Source organism: Grus americana, chromosome 2 (assembly GCF_028858705.1).
Source record: "Grus americana isolate bGruAme1 chromosome 2, bGruAme1.mat, whole genome shotgun sequence".
NCBI lineage: Eukaryota > Metazoa > Chordata > Aves > Gruiformes > Gruidae > Grus > Grus americana.
This window is the reverse complement of record NC_072853.1, coordinates 81,260,474-81,280,690: the sequence shown is the minus strand read 5'-3', so window position 1 is coordinate 81,280,690 and position 20,217 is coordinate 81,260,474. Positions and strand designations below refer to the sequence as shown.

Genomic DNA, 20,217 nt, shown 5'->3' with positions numbered 1-20,217 from the left:
TTTGTGAGCTGTAGTTATATCTTCTAGCCAACCTGCTGCTTCCTTTTGCATGTGAGAAGCCAGTCAATTGAAAGAATACATGCTTATCATTCTGTTCTGGTGAGAGGCAATGTTGTATGGTAGTTCTAATTTATAGCAGCACATTGAATATTGACAAATATAGCTTTGAGAATCGTGAGAATTTAAAAAGAAAATTGTTAAGTACCCTTTCAGTTGCTGTTTGTGTCTGCTGCTCAAATATCACCAGGTGTGTGTTTGACTTAGAAAAAATATTATTATACTAAAAATCTTTTAGTTTATTTGGTAACTGCTGGAGGATGAGCAAGCAAATAAGAACAGAAAGTGATGCTAACAGTTTAAAAAAACATCAGACTCTTAGCTGAATGTGACAAGTTCCTGGCTTTAGTCTTAACTGCATACAAGCACTGTGTATCTTCACTTGAAAGCTTGAAGCAATTTTGTATTACCTTTCCAAGATGCTTGATTTTCTAGGCAACATTTATTTATGGATTATAACTCTTCATTTTTGCATGTTGAATCTTCAGAATATCTTCTCCCAACAAACATTTATTTCCAGGCACATTGCACAAAGAAATAGCAAATCCTCAAAAAAGAAACTGGTTAAAAAAATTAAGTTTAAGGTATATCATAAAAAAAAAAAAAAATAATATACACTAACCAAACTACAAACTCTGCTTCACCAAAGATAGCGTGACTTTATAAGGTAGAAAAACCCTGTAACCTCAGGATTAAAAATCTGGATTCTTGTAGCTTGTGTTTTCTTTCTATTTTGTGTTCGCTTTCTTTAGCTTCAGTTAAATTCCAAGGAAGGCAAATGTCCATATTGGCAAAGTTACTACATTATCTACAAAAACCCCCCCAAAATCAACACCCCCCCCCAAAACCCCAAAACAACAAAAAGCAAAACCACATTGAAATTAAGCTTCTTCAGTTTTTTCTCCATAAACTCAAACTTATTGTTTTAAAGTAAAAAATAGATTTAGCTTGTAATGGGAAGCTGTTACTGATTTACAAAAAATACGTTTTATAATAAGGTGAATAATAGGATTTGAAAATAAATTTTTTATGTTACCTAGCTCGAAAATTTCTTGATGAGCGTCCGTAGTTATTAAGTAGTCTTTCTCCAGACTGGGAAGTCTTAATCATAGGAAATAGTCTTGCAATATCCAGTTTACATTTTCCAAATGGGTCCTGTTTTGGGGTGGGTTTTTTGGTTGTTGTTTTTTGTTTGTTGGTTTTTGGGTTTTTTTGTCCTTTGGGTGACTCTGTTTTAATTATAACTAATTCCTAATTTCTTGCAGGCGGTGCTTCCCTAGACCTTAAAGCTTGTCCTCCTAAACCAGCTAAATGGATCCTGGATATGACTTGGCTGAACTTGGTGGAGCTCAGTAAGCTTGAACAATTTTCAGATATTCTTGATCAAGTAAGTAGGAGCTTTGTAAAATGCATCTCTTGTTTGACAGTGATCATCTGGTAGTGATCAAGGCATGTGGTGGGAAACTAGTTTATTTTATAGAACAGAATGAAACTGACAGCAGGTAGCCACAGTTGTGGCCCTGACTGCTTAGCAAGCTGTATTGATAAAAAGCCTTAAAAACCCCTAGGAAAATAAGAAGAAAGTAGAACATTTCACACCCTATATAATTATGATACTTTTAGATTGGGATACAACTTTCTATTATTTAATTCACGTAGTGCAACTTGAATGTTATTCCAGTTATTAGACTTTCTTGCATCCCTGTTGTGCTTTCTTACACTGTTTTATGATGCTTGTTCCAATATTTCTCTGATTACATGGAGTAAGAGTTAGGGAAAGGGCGTTCAGTAAATTCAACACTTGTATGAATAGTCTTAATGGACACTACCTGTATGGTAGCTAATGAAGTAAATAGCATTTGGTATACGTGGAGAGTACCTTCTGTACAGTCACATGGGGAGCAGCTATGTACCTAGTGTTCTCAAAGCTGTATGTGAGCCTAGCTGTCTGTGTTCTGACCTTGCTATGCCATTATGTCATTAATGAAAAATACTGAGTAGTAGCTCATTTTTTCGGAATATGAATACTTAAGGGCATTGTTGTATTCTACAACTTTGTACTTAAAATCTCAAAGCTTATCCTCTCTTTTTTTGATAGCCTTACTAAATCTATGTACTAACATTGCTAAACAAATGCCTCTGTGTGGATTACATGTCTCCGCCCATCATTAAAAGTTTGTGATCTAGTGGCAGTTGAAATGTGACTTGTCTGTTTAGTGAGATTTACTCCTTTGATGATATAACTGCAGATTTCCAGAGCAGAGAAACAGTGGAAAATCTGGTTTGATAGTGAGAATCCTGAAGAAGAACTGGTTCCTAGTGGCTATGGTCAATCCCTGGACTGCTTCAGACATCTTCTTCTTATCAGATCCTGGTGTCCTGATAGGACCATAGCTCAGGTACATTTATATAGCCAACGTAGTCTATTTAGATGTCATTAGAATAATAATACAGGATTACGGTTCAGTACTTTTTTATTTAATGCTAAACTTCTTTTTGTAATGGACCTTTACATTGAGTTTTATGAAATTATTTTCAGACAACTTATGCATTTGTTACAAGGGCAGTGTTAGCAAAATTGTTCCCACTTACTGAATGAATATTAACCAATGTTTTTACTATAGAGACAGGATTTAATCTGGAAACATAGGTGTTTATCCAGTTCTGCCTTATCAGTTCAGAAGTTATTTTTGACTGTCCTTCTGATGTTACTCACTGGAATTGTAGAATTGTCCTCATCTTAGGCTGAAGTAAAATCTTTTCATGAACTCAGTTGGCTAAGAGAAAACAAAACATGAAAACAATTTAATTGAGGAACCATTTCTTGCATGCAAGAATTGGACTCACCTTAGAAAAATCTGTAGTAAGGTCTGTTCAAAATTTTTAATTTAAAGCCATCTGTTTAGAAAGGAGAGAAATATAAAATTAAAGTTTACTGAAGTCTGAATGCATCACTAAAAGCGTGGTACTAATTTTGTGGATGCATACCTTTAGACATTGTGACTGGATTTGGAGAAAGTCTCAGCAATTATTGGTGTAACTATGGTCAATAGAAGGTTAAGTGGTACTGTCTAATGAATCTGTCAGATATGTGCTATGTGTCTGAAACGGATCATGCAAAATTAGTTCCTTAGTTCTGTTAATGGGGGCAAGATACACTTTCATCTTACGATGGTCTTATGAAAACTGATAGTTTATCAAATGCTAAATGCTGAATATCTTTTGTCTCTGAGAAGTAACCCAGAGGTATTAAGGGGAACATTGGTCTAAAACAAAAGCAGTGTAGTGGAAATGAATACAAGAAAGATCATCTCAGACTGCTTGAAAGAGCCTTTTCTATTTCTCAGTAAACAAGAACAATAATCAAATCAGTAAACAAGAACAAACAAATTTCAAAATAAATAAATAAGGAATAACAGAGATGGTCTTCACCTGTTCCTCTAGATCTTCTACTTAGTGACAGTTATTTTCATCATTACTACTATAAATTCATTGTTTGTTTAAGCATGAAGGTGGGAAAGACCTAACACCTAAGCATATCTTCCATCCTTTCCTCCTTTTTTCTCTAGAATTTGGAAAGGAAAGCTAGGTTTTAAGGTTAGGGGTTATGCTATCTAATGGAGATACCAATCATTAAAACCTTTCTAAAGGTTTAATAAGGTTATTATTTGTATTATAGTATATTTGTAGGTATTATGGATAACAATACATGCAGATATATGTAATAGAATAGTATTTTTTTAACTGATAAGGCTGTACAAAATAACACCTTCAAAGACTATGATATGTTAACATGTAAAACATAAATTTGTTGCATATTTGTATTTCTGATATAAATTTACAGCAGCCTTTGCTCTTCAGTTTAGTTATTGGTTGTATTTACACTGAGAAGAAAACAGTATTAAATAATTATGTGACAAGTTAAATTTACCCTTTTTAATATAGGCAAGAAAATACATCATTGACACTATGGGGGAGAAATATGCAGAGGGAGTCATCTTGGACTTGGAAAAGACATGGGAAGAGTCAGATCCACGTACTCCTCTCATAGGCTTTCTTTCCATGGGCTCTGATCCTACGGACTCAATTATTGCTTTGGGAAAAAGACTGAAGACAGAAACACGTTATGTTTCTATGGGCCAGGGGCAAGAAATCCATGCTCGTAAACTTCTACAGCAGACAATGGCTCATGTAAGAGACAGAAATCTGAATGGTTTTTGTATCTTTACTAAACACTTAGAAATGAAAATCCTGTCATGAAATAAAGTTGTTTAGTGCATAGTTAATGCTGATGCAAGAACCTGTGTTTATTTGTATAAATAAGTGTCCTAAACAATACAACTGTCTTTTCACAGTAGTTTAATTTCCTATAACAAGGTTTTTGATACTGTAGAGGCACCAGTGTTTTTCATATAAAATGGAGTTTTTGTTGTAGGTTGTTAACTGATGAACATAGCTGAACTGATTGTTTGGATTGCATGAATATTAAATATTCATCAGCAAGCATTTCACAACATTTTTTCAGTTTTGTATTTTTAGTAATACAAACATATTTTGTTAAATGAAGATTAATTCCAAACATAATATTGATAGTTACATAACCTTGAGAAAAACAAGGCTGTATAGCAAAATATTTTGTATTGCTGTAGTCTGGATTTTGAATTGGCATGGGCAGTCTGATAGCACAGGCATTTTACAAGTGAAACGTGGAAGAATTAAAGAATAAAATTTCCTGTATGAGAAAGAAAAGGTGAGATGTTCCAATTTACCATGTTTTGCCCATCAGGTGGTAGTAATGCCATGCATGCTGACATGAACAGATTAAACTTGCGCTCCTATGTTATGAGCTTCTCCCCTGTCTGTATAACCAGTTTTCCTCTGACTTTTGCCTCAGATTCTTGGTTGACAACTTCACATTAAGAGCTAATTAGGAGATCAGATGAGAAGAAACTCATTCAAAAAGATAGTGAAGAAGTGCTCCTTTTGTTTAGTTAAGAGAAATGCAGTTACTTTCCCTCAGTGTCTCACATATCCTCTTAATGAAGAGGTATGTGAAATGTCTATATGAATTATGGTAATTGATATGAGAGAGTTTGATATCTATTGATTGTTAGCAATAGATTAAGTATGTATATTGGGTTATTTTCCAAGCCTGTGACCCTTGTAAGGAGCAAGGTTTAGCAGCTTGCTCTGTGGAACTATTTCTGAGCTCCCTTATGTAAGTCAAGATTTATCAGTGTTTATCAGCACTATAGTCATGTCCAGATATGTTTTAAATGTACTGAAATGGAAAAGGTAGGGACTACTTGAGAAGGCTAGATTGGACAAGTAAGGAAAACTTGCTGAGATGATAAAACCAAACAAGTTAACAATGCCTCCAGAAGGAACAGCCCACAGCTTAGCTCACATGAGCTTTATTTTGGAGAAAAAAAACTTTGTTAATTGCATGTGTACCATTACTATAGATACTGGCCTCTGTACATGAAATGTATGTGAAATAAAATGATTAAGACCTTGTTTTTGATTTGGTGAGCCAGTGGTGCAAAATTTGTTCCTTTAACAGTTCTGATAAGCACTTAAACATGCTATATTTTGCTATTGCTTAGATGTGTTGGCTTTGTTTCTAACCTACAGCATAAACAGAGTGATTTTAGTGGTTTCAGTTTGTAAACAACGTTGATAACTTGATATTCTATTGTTTTAAAACTAGGGAGGCTGGGCACTACTGCAAAACTGCCACCTTGGACTTGACTTTTTGGATGAGTTGATGGACACTTTAATAGAGACAGAGACTGTCCATGAAAGCTTTCGACTGTGGATGACAACTGACATTCACAAACAGTTCCCCATTACCCTTCTTCAAATGTCTATTAAGTTTACCAATGAACCACCACAAGGGCTCAGAGCTGGACTAAAGAGAACATATAGTGGTGAGTGCTAGAGTGGTAATTATTTAAAATTAAATTTTGCTGATTTTTGAACACTCTGGTGTTATCACGTGGTCACATTGTAGCCACTTACAGTAGATGCAAGGTACTATGAGGAGCTGATCACAACAATGTCAGGACACATCTTGATGCTTGGTTTGAACTAAACATTGTGAAAATTAAAAGGAAGAGAAGATCTGCTGAAGTTGTGTTGCCAGAACTAACTGGACAGCAAAGCAGGAAATGCTTTTTCTTTTCTCACGTTGGCTTCTAATATCTCAGTTCAAAGTGTTTAAATTTTTAATCTTCTCGTGTCTTTTTGGCAGAAAAGCAACATGTTAATCTTTGTTGGCTATTAAGTGCTCTTTACATTGCAAAAAAAAATTTCTGTGCAGAAAGTAACTTCATGGGAATTCGGCTATTAGTAAATTGTTGGGGTTTCTTCCTGATGCTTCCTTTATTTGAAGAAAGTTGCTAATTTGAGCAACTTAATAACATGCTATAAACTACCTCCAGCATAGAACACTTTGTAGGACAATAACTTACTCTTGGGAGAGGCAGAGAGCCAACTGAATATCTCTAGGAGTGATGTTTTAGCACTGATTTGAAGTAGGTTTGAAAATACTATTACTATGTGTCTTATAAAGCCCACTTACAATCAACAGGTGTCAGCCAGGATTTACTAGATGTCAGCGACATGGTACAATGGAAACCAATGTTGTATGCTGTAGCCTTTCTACACTCCACTGTTCAAGAAAGACGCAAGTTTGGATCTCTGGGTTGGAATATACCCTATGAGTTTAATCAAGCTGATTTCAATGCTACTGTGCAGTTCATTCAAAACCACTTGGATGGCACGGATGCCAAGAAGGTAATTAATGTTTTTGTGGGGAAGGTGGATTAGGGTGATGGATCTTTCTACTTAGTGGAATGTATATACGTAGTTCCCAATAACTGAAACACAAACATGATTTTAAATTATTCTTTTGTTTCTTTCCATGAACATTCAACATTCCAAGTATACATGTCTGTAGAGCTGCAGGCTTAAATTAGACTTTTATTGCTGTGCATGTTGAATTTCTATATTAACCTATAGATTAAAGAAAAAAAAAATCCCTCCCAGTTGTGTCCCCCAAAAACTTCAGAAATATAAACCTTAGAATTATAGACCTTCTTTTCAATGCTAATTAAGTCAGATAGTTAAAAATGGACCACTGTATTTAAAATATTCTTTTGTTTAAATCTATTCTGAGTAAAAATATTAAGATTTGGCTCCTCCAACCTATCTTGGCAGCATAAAGAAATTGTAAGTGACTTTAAATGACTATGAAAGAATTCCTCTTAGATTTCTCACTTTCATATGGTCAGTTGTCCTATAGAGGTCTGTGGCAGATCACTTCACAGTTGGCATTGTAAGTGAAGTTGAAAGCATGGTTGGAATGTAGCTGTATTGCTCTTGCCCAGGTGCTGGAATAGCCTCTTGAATTAGTTGTCAATGAATTCTATTTTGAGAAATCCTTGAAGGTGTTCTGGGAATGCAGGGTTACAGGAAAAAAGAGTAGTAAGAAAATAACTTTCTTCCAAAAGGGAAGTAGATGCAGCACTTGGTGTATCAGCTGTTCTTACTAAGGGAGATGTAAATAGGTGAGAAGAGATTTAGCTAAAGTCAGTGCTTTCTACTTGGTTTTAGGGGATCTCCTGGAGTACTGTTCGTTACATGATAGGCGAGATCCAGTATGGTGGCCGTGTGACAGATGACTATGACAAAAGACTCATGAACACCTTTGTAAAGGTTTGGTTCAGTGAAAATACATTCAGTCAAGAATTCAGCTTCTACAAAGGGTACAGCATACCCAAATGTACCATGGTGGATCAATACCTTCAGTACATACAGGTTGGTAAATGAGAACTTTTCAACACAAAAACCCCTAACTGACTTCTTTCTCGCGAGTTCCTGAGTACCTGTATTTTGTCTTTTCTTCGGAGTACCTGTATTTTGTCTTTTATTCACAGATTATTTATTGTTTTCTAGCAGTCTGCATATCTATTAGTGACAACTAATTGTTGTCATCAATGTTAATCATTGTCATGACGGGAATCTTTTCTATTTCATGTGATTTGCTTGAGGGACCTGCCTGAAGGTATACAGTTATTAAAGAAGGCAAAGAATGGAGTCCAGACATTGGGTACAACCTCACAGAAAAAAGAAGTGTACATATATGAAAGTACAAGCTGACTATTAAAATAGCGTATAGATGTTAAACCTGAATTGGTTGTTAACCTTGGTGTGATTTGGGCTGTGACATGATAAATAGATCACAGCAAGTTATTTGCTCTAAGACTATTTGAAGAGACCTAGCCTCTTTACGATCTAAGGGGTGCGGTTTGGGGGTTTTTTTGGTGTTAGTTATTTGGGTTTGATGTGGTTTTTGTTGGGTTTTTTGTTTGTTTGTTTTTAAATAATTAGCTTATAAATCCATTTCCAGTTGTGCTCTTTTTATATTTTACTATGTAGAGTCTTCCTGCTTATGACACACCAGAGGTGTTTGGTTTGCACCCCAATGCGGATATCACTTACCAAAGTAAACTTTCCAAAGATGTATTGGACATTATCCTCAGTATTCAGCCTAAAGATAGCTCTGCTGGAGGAGGCGAAACCCGAGAGGCAGTTGTAGCCAGACTGGCTGATGATATGCTGGAAAAGCTTCCTGATGATTATGTCCCATTTGAGGTCAGTTAATTATATTCTGTCAAAAACATTTGCTCCATCTTGCTTTGTGTTTATACATAAAAAAAACCCATAGTGATACTAATTATTCTAAAAGCATATCTGAATTAATTCATACAGGCAATACTTCAAAAATGTATTTTAAAGAAGTCTAACCAGACTTAACGTTTATAATGAAGTCACTAAATGTGTGCTGAAGTGCTTTTGTGAGAACTTTTTCAAAATATTAAACCACTTAATGCTTAAGTTGTCATTTGCACTATGGGGGAGGTAGGATCATCAGCTTTTGACTAAGGTTGTTGACACTGTAGACAACTGAGGTCGTGTTGCAAGTGTACTCATGCTTCTAAAAGTATTACTGCTTTAACATACATATTACTTTAGGATTCAGCTTACATCCTGAAGATATTTTTAGGTTGCTTTCTTCTTCAGTGAAGTGAGCCTGAAAAGCTTGTCAAGTGATAGCTCTCATTGATTGAAGCCTAGTGTTAGTATCTCAGGATTCATATTAACGCACAACAGCCCATGTAACTACGTAATGGACACCTGCTGCCTTGCAGCCGTCTCTTTTCTGAAATAGCAACTTTCCTTCTGTTTACGTGGAAGATGGAATGACTCTCAAGGTGAGAGGGTTTTCTTACAGTTAGAAAACCTTTACTAATGACTGGTAAGCTCCAATCTGATACATGAACACTCTAATCGACTGTATTCTGTGTTCCCATCCTGGAGACTACAGTTTGAGTGTTTGGACAATTTGTGGTGTTTCTGGGCCTTTCCATAGTTCTTAGTTCTCCTTTAGAGCCCTAGAACTTGAGGATGCTGACATTACAGTTCTTCCCAGGTGAGGCTGGTTGTGAGCTTCAAATAAATAAGAGGAAAATCCTTGTAAAATAGTTACGATTCCTATATTTCCTTTATCAGAGGATGCCTGTTTTATGTTTTCTGTAGCCAATTTTGTATTACATAATTTTCCTTCCCTCAAATGGCATAATTATGATAATATATTTTGTCTGAACAGATGAGTTAACGTATCTGTATTTGGAATACTGATTATCAAGCAGTCTTCCAAAAGTTTGCACTTGATGAAGTTTCTGACCTACTGTCTTTCTAGAAGCCTGAGCTTTATGACTTTCCAAAAAGCTGAACCAGGTGTCTGAGATCTGCAAAGGATTTCAATTTGTTGAGTTTCTCAGAAGGGTACTACTTTAGTCATGGGTTAAATCTCAAGGTAATTGTTAGTCCAGCTCTCTCCAAATTCTACTCAACATCTCCAGGAATGTGGCTTAATAAAGACATATATTACATAGTGTCATTGTATAGCTAGAGTTAGCCCTGTTAAGTTTACAAGAACTCTTTTTGGGCAGATCAGATCTGATCAGAAATGACAAATTGAAATTTAGTTTGTATTACTAAAAGTGAATGTGGAGCATGAAACTTTTTCACATCGTGAAAACTATTTAAATTCATTTTTGTGTAGCAAAATACTGATGAACTTAGAAAGGTTATGCATATTACTAAGAATAGGACTGTTACCCTGCATAGGATTCAATAGCTGTTATTGAATTAGCTGAATTTTTTCACCTACCTCCCAATAGGACCATTTTGACTAAAAAATTTCTAGTTATGTCCATACAGTTGTTGGCAATTTGTTAACTTTGCATTTTCGATTAAAACTATATCAGCAAGTTTTATCAGGATACAAGATTGCCTGGCATTGTGGTAGTTCCCAGGTATTGCTGATAAATAGTGCTACTATGCTGAGGCAAACTGGCTCGGGCAATCACTCTTGATTGGTTTGTACAAAGTGAACCTTGGGAACTGTCGGTTGGAATTAAAGCTGAAATCCTTGAAATGGGGTATGGCCTACATGCTGTTTAATTGACGTTAGCTCATAGAATGATATACAGACTAAAACATGAGTTAAACTAAAAACATAGCCAATCTGCGCATCATAGATTTCTCTTGGAACAAATCCTGTAATTCTATCTTGCAGAGGATTCAAGGAAGATGCCAAACTGACCATTTAACTTCCTAAATAAAAGTATTATATCTCAAAAATTGTTTTGGGGCCTATCCTTGACATAAAGTCACCTTTGTTTTTCACTTCTGTTGAAGGATCTTTGGTTTTCTACCTACAGGTAAAAGAGAAACTAAAGAGCATGGGACCTTTTCAGCCTATGAGCATATTTTTGCGACAGGAGATTGAACAAATGCAGAGAGTAATTTCCTTAGTGAGAAGCACTCTGACTGATCTAAAACTTGCCATTGATGGGACAATTGTTATGAATGAAAATCTGAGGGATGCCTTAGACTGCATGTATGATGGAAGGATTCCTGCTAGCTGGAAAAAAGTAGGTGTTCATCACTTGTTTTGTAAGGAAAAAAAAAATTCTGTAGAGCTAGATTAAACTGCTAGACATAAATACTTTTTTCAAACACAAGTGTTAACTGGGACTGTGCAACTGCTGGAGTAGATTTTGGGCTAAAATAAACACAGTAAGAACAAGCCCTCTTTCATTTATAAAAATAGAAATGAATGTGGGAGATGCAGGTATTTCCTATTTTAACAGCCTGTTGCATATTGGCAGGATAAAAAGCTAGAGAGAAGAGAATAATTTAAAATGTCATGATGGATTTTTAAAAATAGCACCCACACTAGTGGATTACACTGTTAATATTCCTTGAGATTAAGACTTGTAGTCTTAATCACAGAATAGTAGAGGCTGGAAGTAGACTTTGGAGATAGTCTAGTTTAATGTCACTTCTGAAAGCAGAGTCAATTAGAACAGGTTTCCTGGACTTCTCCAGAATTGAGTCCACAGCCTCTCTGGGCAACCCGTTCCAGTGTTTGATCACCCTCACAGTAAAAACCAACCAACCAACCAAAAAACACCTTAAGTTTAAATGGAGTTTCCCACATTTCGTCTTGTGCCTATTGCCTCTTCTCCTACCACTGGCAACGATCTGGATCCATCTTCTTCCATTCTCCACAGATGACATATAAACATTGATAATATCTCCTCTGACCCTTCACTTCTCCAGGCTAAACAATCCCAACTCAGCCTCTCCCGGTAGAAATGGTTTTCAGGGACAACTAGAGCTGTTAATAGCAACTAATGGAAAGAAAAATGGGGAGGGTTTTTGGTGTTTGCTTGTTTTGGTTTTATTGACAAGGTGTCTTCGTCATACAAAACCTAGACCAAAGCAGATGCTTCACAACACAAGTATGATACAACTATTCAAAGAGAAAAATCATCATAAATCTTCAGAGTCCAAGCTCAGTTTTCTTTAGCCCCCCAACCTCCCCACCCCGAAAAAGCAGAGTAGTTTTGGCAGAAATCCTGTTAGCACAATGCATTGACCTTGGTTTTAGAAAGCCACATATACAATATTTCTTCCTACTTTACACAGCTATCTAATTTTGCAAAAACATCATAAAATGAACAATTACCACAGGGAGCATTAGGCATGTCTAAATGGAATGGTAGGCATGATTTTGAACAGAGCAAGAATTTGCTTCAGATTTCAGTGAGATGCAACATTTATCTGTGAGGTTAAAAGTTAAGGTATGTAAAATGAGATTTAAATATGCTTTGCTAATATAATATTGTTTACTACCTTGAGAGGAATTACCTTTTGTTGACATGAATATGATGTTTTAAAAGTCTTGAATAAAATTAAAAGATGAACATGCGGTTTACTATTTTTAGGCATCTTGGGCTTCCAGTACACTTGGTTTCTGGTTTACTGAGCTTCTAGAAAGAAACCACCAGTTTTATAATTGGATTTTTGAAAGCCGACCAAACTGCTTCTGGATGACGGGGTTTTTTAATCCTCAAGGATTTTTAACTGCAATGAGGCAGGTAAACGGTGTTTAAATTCTCACTCTGTTTATTCTTTGATATACTTAAAAAAAAAAAAATACTGTGTGATGAAGGCTGCGTTATACACGTGGCTCCCTCATGTCAGCAGGAAAGATACATGACTGCATAACTGTCTAACATTTCCTGAGTGAAGTGTTCTTCCTCTGCACATACTTTTTCAGTATATCAACCACTTGTTTTAAAATATATTTCCTACTTTGACCAAGCCCCATGTATGTAGGGGCTACCTTACAACATTATTAAGCTAGATTGGAGAAGTAATGTCTCATGTTGCCGTTGAGAAATCCCTGAGAAGAGCTGTTAAGCCCATGAATTTATTTTCCTTTCTTCCCTCCCTTTTGATCTGTGTTCAGTACTTACCTGGCTGGAGACTTGCCAGAACAGCTATTCAGAATTACTCTTAAATTGCATTTCTGCAGTTCAGTAGCTGATTCAGTCTCTCTTCATGAAGTGGGAAAAAGTTTCCTTTATTAATGCCTAAGTATGAAGTTTGATGTATTTATTAATGTATGTATCTCTGTTGATGATTGTGTTGGTTGCTCATCATGCTAGTTGCAATGGACAAGTGAGCGACTTTTTACTTTAAAAAGACACAATAAATATCTACATTGGTTGGAATAAAGGGACGCATTGGAGACAATATATGTCTGGAATCTGTAAACCTAGGAAAGAATACTCAGGTGGAATCTAATGGTAGCTCTCCTCCAAAAGCTAACTTTTGGAGGAGAGAATGAAGAGTTGCAGAGAAGGAAATTCTCCCCTCTTGCTCTGAGGTCTGGGTAGTGTAATCTTTGGCTGTCAGATTGAAGTTCTAATTGGTGATCTACTTCTACTAAAACTGCAGGCATATAGACTTGGAATTATATAGCAAGATATTTCTTTTGAGTACAGTCCTAAATCGGGATTTTCTTTTGGACTCAAGCTTGTGGAAAGGGTGTAGTAGCAGGATCTGAAACAATTGGAATCTACAGAATTTTCTGGTTCCCTAGAAAGAGAATGTGGGTACATAACAACCTAATGTCCTAAGCAAAAACCACAGTGACTTTCTGAGCTTTGTGGTGGAACAAATAGAAATGAGAAAGATGAGGAGCCAGAATGATCATTGAACTATAACCCTTCTGCTCTTTTAAAGCAGCTAATTAACTGAAGTATGGCACAAATATTAATTCCAATTACTTCAAACAAAGATCTTGGAAAACATTTACAAGATTGCAAAAACACTTAGATCTGGCATAACTTAATGGTATGGTATAGTAAGGGATTGGGCAAGATAAAGGAGTGTTGTCCAGTGCCCTAACTGACTGACTAAATTTGAAGTATATGTTGAATCTTAAGCACGTCTGTTTTCAAGTGTTCTCTGTGTTTTTTGCAGTCTTTTTATGTAGCTTTAAAGCTGAGTGAGCTCTTAGTCATTATTAAGAATAAAGTTAATGAAGAGTATAAGGTACAGGAAAAGGAAGGTAACCCCAGAAAATATGCAGCAAATTATGCATTTTGCTTTTGTCATTGAAACTGTTTTACTTAGCACATGCAGTTAATGTTTTCTCATCTCATGAAAGCTATGAGATTTTCATATTTTCAAGAGTTACCATTGACATTCAGTGGTTATGTTACTTGGTATGATCTTAAGACACTTTATATAATAGAAAGATTGAAAATCAAATATAGTGGATAAAGTACTGAAAGCTTTCTTGTAGTACCGTGCTATTACTAGCTTGGAGAGAAGTCAAACTGCTGTAAACGTAGATATCATAAAAAGTTAATTTTTTTTGTATTGAAGAGGATAAGTTGTGACCATACAAATATGTTCCTAATAAATGCTTGGAAAAAATGGATTTGTGCACATGTAAAAATGTAACCTCCATGCTTTTGTCTATTTTGGGCAGGAAATAACAAGGGCTAACAAAGGATGGGCTCTTGACAGTGTAGTGCTGTGCAATGAGGTCACTAAATGGATGAAGGATGATATCACAAGCCCTCCTTTGGAAGGTGTCTATGTATATGGGCTGTATTTGGAAGGAGCTGGTTGGGACAGAAGAAACATGAGACTGACTGAATCTAAGCCCAAGGTGCTCTTCGAGATGATGCCGGTTATAAGAATATATGCAGAGAATAACAGTAAGTAACTGTACTGTAAAGAGTGTTATTTTGATAGAATTCAATGTAGCATTTTCTTCAACGGCATGGAAGTCATGCCAACCATGTCCTGGGCTGCATCAAAAGAGGCATGACCAGCAGGTCGAGGGAGGTGATCCTGCCCCTCTACTCCACTCTTGTGAGACCCCACCCGGAGTACTGCGTCCAGCTCTGGGGGCCCCAGTACAGGAGAGACATGGAGCTGTTGGAGACAGTCCAGAGGAGGGCCACGAAGCTGATCAGAGGGCTGGAGCACCTCTCCTGTGAGGACAGGCTGAGAGAGCTGGGATTGTTCAGCCTGGAGAAAAGGCGGCTCCCAGGAGATCTAATTGCGGCCTTCCAGTACCTAAATGGGGCCTACAGGAAAGCTGGAGAGGGACTGTTTATCAGGGAGTGCAGTGACAGGACAAGGGGTAATGGGTTTAAGCTGAAGGAGGGTCGATTTAGATTAGATGTTAGAAAGAAATTCTTTCCTGTGAGAGTGGTGAGGCACTGGAACAGGTTGCCCAGAGAGGTTGTGGCTGCCCCCTCCCTGGAAGTGTTCAAGGCCAGGCTGGATGGGGCTTTGGGCAATGTGGTCTAGTGGAGGGTGTCCCTGCCCATGGCAGGGGGGTTGGAACTAGATGATCTTTGAGGTCCTTTCCAACCCCAAACCATTCTATGATTCTATGAATTCTTTTGGGCTTTAGGGATTTCATGAGGCTGTCTCCATTATATACATACTGAATCTTTTTCAACGGGGAAGACTTTCCAGTCTTCCATATAAAATGAGCTTTCAGGCTTCCTTGATAATTGATAATAGGCATCTTTTTTCCTAATATTTACATAGGTCTCTATGTTCTAGTCTTAATTTTTAAACCCGTTACAGATGAGCTATTCTCTGTTTCCTCTGACAAATAGGCTTGCATTGAGTCTTCCGTTGACAATGTATGTCCTAGATTGAGAAGATCAACATTTGTATACATAAACTCTGTAACCTCTGTAGCCTCTGTAACCTAAACCCAAATAAACGCTTTCCCACATCCCAAAACCCAATGTAATTATGTATAGCGCTCTCTATAAAACTTACATAAGTATGCATATACAATATACATATAAAAATATAACATGCTATCCATAAATGTCTTATATAAGTTATATATGTAAAGTGTATATTTATAAAAATGCTCTTTTCTGGACAAGGCTATTTTTGAGCTAAAAGAAGCAAGCAAGAGATGGAGTGAGGTGGTGGAAGATGTTTTGTCTTTGAGGCTGAAAAGGACTGTAAGAATGGAAAGGAAACTTACGGGGCTGAAGGATAGTGCTGTTTTGTGAAAATGTATAATTTAGGTTAATGTGGGGTTTTTTTGCATATAAAATAGGAAATACTGTTGAATAGGGATGTAAAATAGGATAGGGCTATCCAAAGTTGAATGTAAAATTGGAAATTTCTGTGGAAAAGCATTCCACCTCCAAAAGCAAAGCCTGCTTACATGCTATTTTGCCAGGATTTTGTGTAGCTGGTCTTTGATAAGAGGCATGATTACTGTGAAAGCAGCCAAGATACTAAATAATGAACACTGACGCATTAAGCACGACTAAACTACAGTTCTAATTCTGCAGTGAATAAGTTGACAATTTATACTCTGAAATACTAAATGCATTTCAAAATAGGTTGTTCAAAATAGGGCATTTTTAATTTTGACACATTAATAATATATTGACAAGAAGTAATGTTCAGTGGACACATTGAACTAATAATAACGCTAATCATACTAGAGCGTCCATTTACATTTCTTGCTACATCCAGTTCCTAGGTGCTGATGTTAAACCTTAAACCTACAGGAATTTCAAGCCATATGTGGCCTTCAGCTGGCAATAAAACAGTAGTGAACAGTGTGAGAATCAAGTAAGAGTTTTCTTTGGTGGTAATGGAGAGCTGTGTGCTACTGAACTTCAGTGAGGTTTACAGTTACCTTATGCCCAGTACCTTTTAGGGCCCTGGTTGTTCAACCTAGTTTCATTGTTTTTTATGTCTCTTCTGTCTTTTCAGCTTCAAAGGATCCACGTCTGTATTCATGTCCAGTCTACAAAAAGACCATTCGAACAGATATGAATTACATTGCTGCTGTGGATCTTAAAACCCTTCAGCCTCCAGAGCACTGGGTACTGCGTGGGGTAGCACTTCTGTGTGATGTCAAGTAATGTTTAAAAAGAAAAAAAAAAAAAAGAAAGGTTTCTAAGAGTTCTTTTCTGTTTTTAAATGTAAACATCAGTATGTAGTTAGCTATAAAGTGGATAACTTCTAAAAATATACTTTCTAAAGCATAGACTCCATTATGGTATTTTTAGAAAATTGTTCTCAATAAAACTGTACAATAGGCTTATAAAGGATAAATCTTAAAGTGATATTAAGTTTGGTAAATAGATTGAAGTACTACCTTTGATGTCTTGACAAATCATGACAAATATGTAGTGTTCCTATCTCACTATTGTCTGCTTAATTTTACCTTGAATAAAGATTAAGTGACTTGAACATTATTACTTTTCAGTGGTAAATATGCTTGTACCAGAACTCACCTCCAGGTAGCTAAATGCAAAGCTTTTTATTTTTTTTAATTTTTTTTTATTGTGTGTATCTGTGGAGAGATAAGCCCAGTTGCCCATTCACATTAGTTAATATCCCTCAAGATAATATTCCAAGATTTATCTCCTAGCTGATAGTTTCTAGTTTTCTTGCTGAATAAGGAAGGTGAGACTGGAGAAATGTCACACCTGTATCACCATTTGGAGAACAATTTCATTGTGCTACATAGGAAAACAAGCATTTGATATCTGTCAGAATTCCTTCGTATTTGGTTCATGACTTATAAATATGTAATGGATAGGAAGAAAATAGTTCCATAAGAGTGCTTGCATATTTTTTCATGTGCTGAAACACCAGATTTGAGTCAATCTTCATCAAGGTTATTAGTTTTATGACATCAGTTTTAGCTTTGTTTCTGTTCTAATTTTGCAGTGTTGTGATTTTATATATTGTGTGGTTTGTGGGTTGTTTTGTGGTTTGGGTTTTTTTTTTCTTCCCCCCTTTCTCCTTCTTTATTTATGTGCTGCAGTCTTTTTGGTGTCCAGTTAGATAGGAAACTTCTCATGTAAGAATCCGTCTTAAGAGAGAAATGTTAGCAGCTCCATTTAGTTGAAAACTATTGACTTCACACATTAAGCACACTTATTTGATCATCAAAAATCCAATGTATTTTTGTTGCTGAGTCCAATGGGTCATGTATCTTAGTAGTCCACTAGTCATTCACAATAACAGGTGCTACAGAAAAGGAAGCAGAAAGAACCAATATTTCCGGTGCATCTGTCATACATAAATACTGCAACGGAGAAGCTGCTTTGAATTTTATGTCAAATCAATACATGGAATTTGAAAGGTGCATTAATTAGTTTATTAAATAAACATGTTAAGTGTATCTCCTGCCTGAATCTAATATTTAAAGAAATAAATTCATTTATTAGAAGATAGAATAATTGTATTTTAGTGGAGACTTCAGCATTCATTTCTACAGACAAACCGGTTATGAAACTTAGGTGGAACATTTTCTTTTTTCTTTTAAATAACTCACAGTAAAACAAATGAAATGTATGAAAATCTCCTTTAGGAAATATTTTTAATTTAGACATGGCAATAAATAAATATAAGATGGGAGGGTTGAACTGTTCTTTACTGTGCCTTGGTGCACCATGTTCAGACTTTGAGAAGATCCTCCAGATGCTCATGGGAGTTCTAAGTTGCTGTGGACTTTGACTGAGACCTTCCTCTCTGGAGGAGGTGCACATACTTTGTCCTCGTGCAAGTCATTCACACTGAGAATTTACAAGCCATGTACACTTGAAATGCCACCTTTCAAACAGTGATCTGATGTACCATTATGCTATAATGTAGGCACAGTGGAGATGTCAAACCCCATAGTAATTCTCAGTGAGTGAGCTGTGCACATTTTTTTCAGAGTGTGATTTTCTGTGGGGGTGGTGGGGAAAAGGGTAGTTCCCCAAATAAATACACCCTGGTGATCCTAGTTATGCTGAAGACCTGTTAGATCAGTGAAGCAATTGATGTTGGCAGGCACTATTAGTTCTGTTAGCTCCATTTCTTAAGAAATTTGCATTGGCATCTGCAAAACCACCAGCAGGATTGGAATGATGAGGCTTGGGAAAGTTCAATGCAAAGCTCTTTTGAAATGCAGTATCATGTCAGGAGCCAGAGTGCATAAACCTGCTCTCCCAGGGGTTTTGCTGCCTGGGCTGGGGGACAACTTGGTGCAGCTGGAATCGCACCTCCCTCATTACTATGGCCTTGCCTGGCAATCACTGATCTGTGGCAGACTCTGGTTATCCTCATCAGATCAGGCCCTGCCTTGCAGACTCAACTTTCTGGCATCACCTCAGATCTGCCTTGTCGTTACAGCCTCATCTGGCGGTCACTGATACGTTAGCTGGCCCTGGTTGCTGTCACGGACCTGCTCTGCTTTTTCGTTCAGGTGCCGTGGGACCGTGCCCTTGTCAGAGCGTGCTTTGCCCTGCCCACCCTGCTGTGGCTCCTGGCTGCCAGCTCCGCTTTCCTTTCCAGGCAGCCTGCCCTCGCTGCTCCCTGACGTGCGCCTTCAAACAGGTGAAACAATGAGCTGTTTGTTGCCAGTCTTTGTAGCGGAAGTGGGTAATAAAATGTTTCTATGGAAAGGAATATCAATAAAATAACCAGCCCTGACATGTTATAGAACTGGGTGTACTTTTTCCGCTTTTTGCTCTGCTATTGGTACTGGATGTATTAAGAAAAACCATTCACAGACATCAGTTGTGCTGTTATTAAGCATGCAGCACTGTAGATTTGAGGGTATGGAAAAATGCAGGATTACAGAAGGTATTCCCTTCTTTCTGATACTTGGCATGATAAATACGTGTATTTTGCAGAATATTTAAAAACAAATGTTATACAAAATTCTCGTAGAAATTAATGGTAAAATAACATTCTGAATAAGGTGCAGGTATTACAGCTTCATCAGAATCCTTTGAAATTCCTCATAAATTTTCTAAGTATTTTAAAGTAAGCAGCCTAATATTTCAAATATACGTTATGCTGTGTAGGCTATACTACACAGAAAGGTCTTGTCTTCTGAGCTTCTCTTCAGAAATACTTTTTTCCCTGTGCTCTGTGCCCACATTCATACTTTTTAGCTCATAGGTCACTCACGTTAAACTTTTTGTTCTCACTGTTGTGATTTGTTCCATCTTCAGAGATTATAAGGAAGAAGAAAAAACCAAGTTTTTATCACAGTAGGCAGTACAATTCCAAATTATCAGTAAGTACAGTTGTCATAATTGAAAAGGATTTTTTTTATCAAAAGTATATTGTTATGATATATGTACAAACTGGATCATAGAGAAAGTAATGCTCATTCTGAACTATCCTTCATTAAATTCTATTGATAATGAAATTAATATT

General features: G+C 36.6%; 1 protein-coding gene across 5 annotated transcripts in view; it reads left to right on the top strand.

The window, feature by feature from the left end:
• The window catches only part of DNAH5 (dynein axonemal heavy chain 5), a 133,050-nt gene extending 115,801 nt beyond the window's left edge, over positions 1-17,249 (top strand). For 4 of the 5 annotated variants that reach the window (XM_054817916.1, XM_054817915.1, XM_054817917.1 and 1 more), the window contains 11 exons: positions 1,323-1,444; positions 2,307-2,456; positions 4,003-4,248; positions 5,768-5,987; positions 6,650-6,855; positions 7,675-7,878; positions 8,500-8,715; positions 10,851-11,063; positions 12,423-12,575; positions 14,483-14,714; positions 16,765-17,249. In XM_054817916.1, the coding sequence (XP_054673891.1) occupies positions 1,323-1,444; positions 2,307-2,456; positions 4,003-4,248; positions 5,768-5,987; positions 6,650-6,855; positions 7,675-7,878; positions 8,500-8,715; positions 10,851-11,063; positions 12,423-12,575; positions 14,483-14,714; positions 16,765-16,916 (2,114 nt within the window). In that variant the 3' untranslated portion in view covers positions 16,917-17,249. Of the gene's footprint in view, positions 1-1,322; positions 1,445-2,306; positions 2,457-4,002; positions 4,249-4,951; positions 5,076-5,767; positions 5,988-6,649; positions 6,856-7,674; positions 7,879-8,499; positions 8,716-10,850; positions 11,064-12,422; positions 12,576-14,482; positions 14,715-16,764 lie in introns of those variants that run through there. The other variant, XM_054817918.1, reaches the window with a different exon arrangement.
• The last annotated feature ends 2,968 nt before the right edge of the window (positions 17,250-20,217 follow it).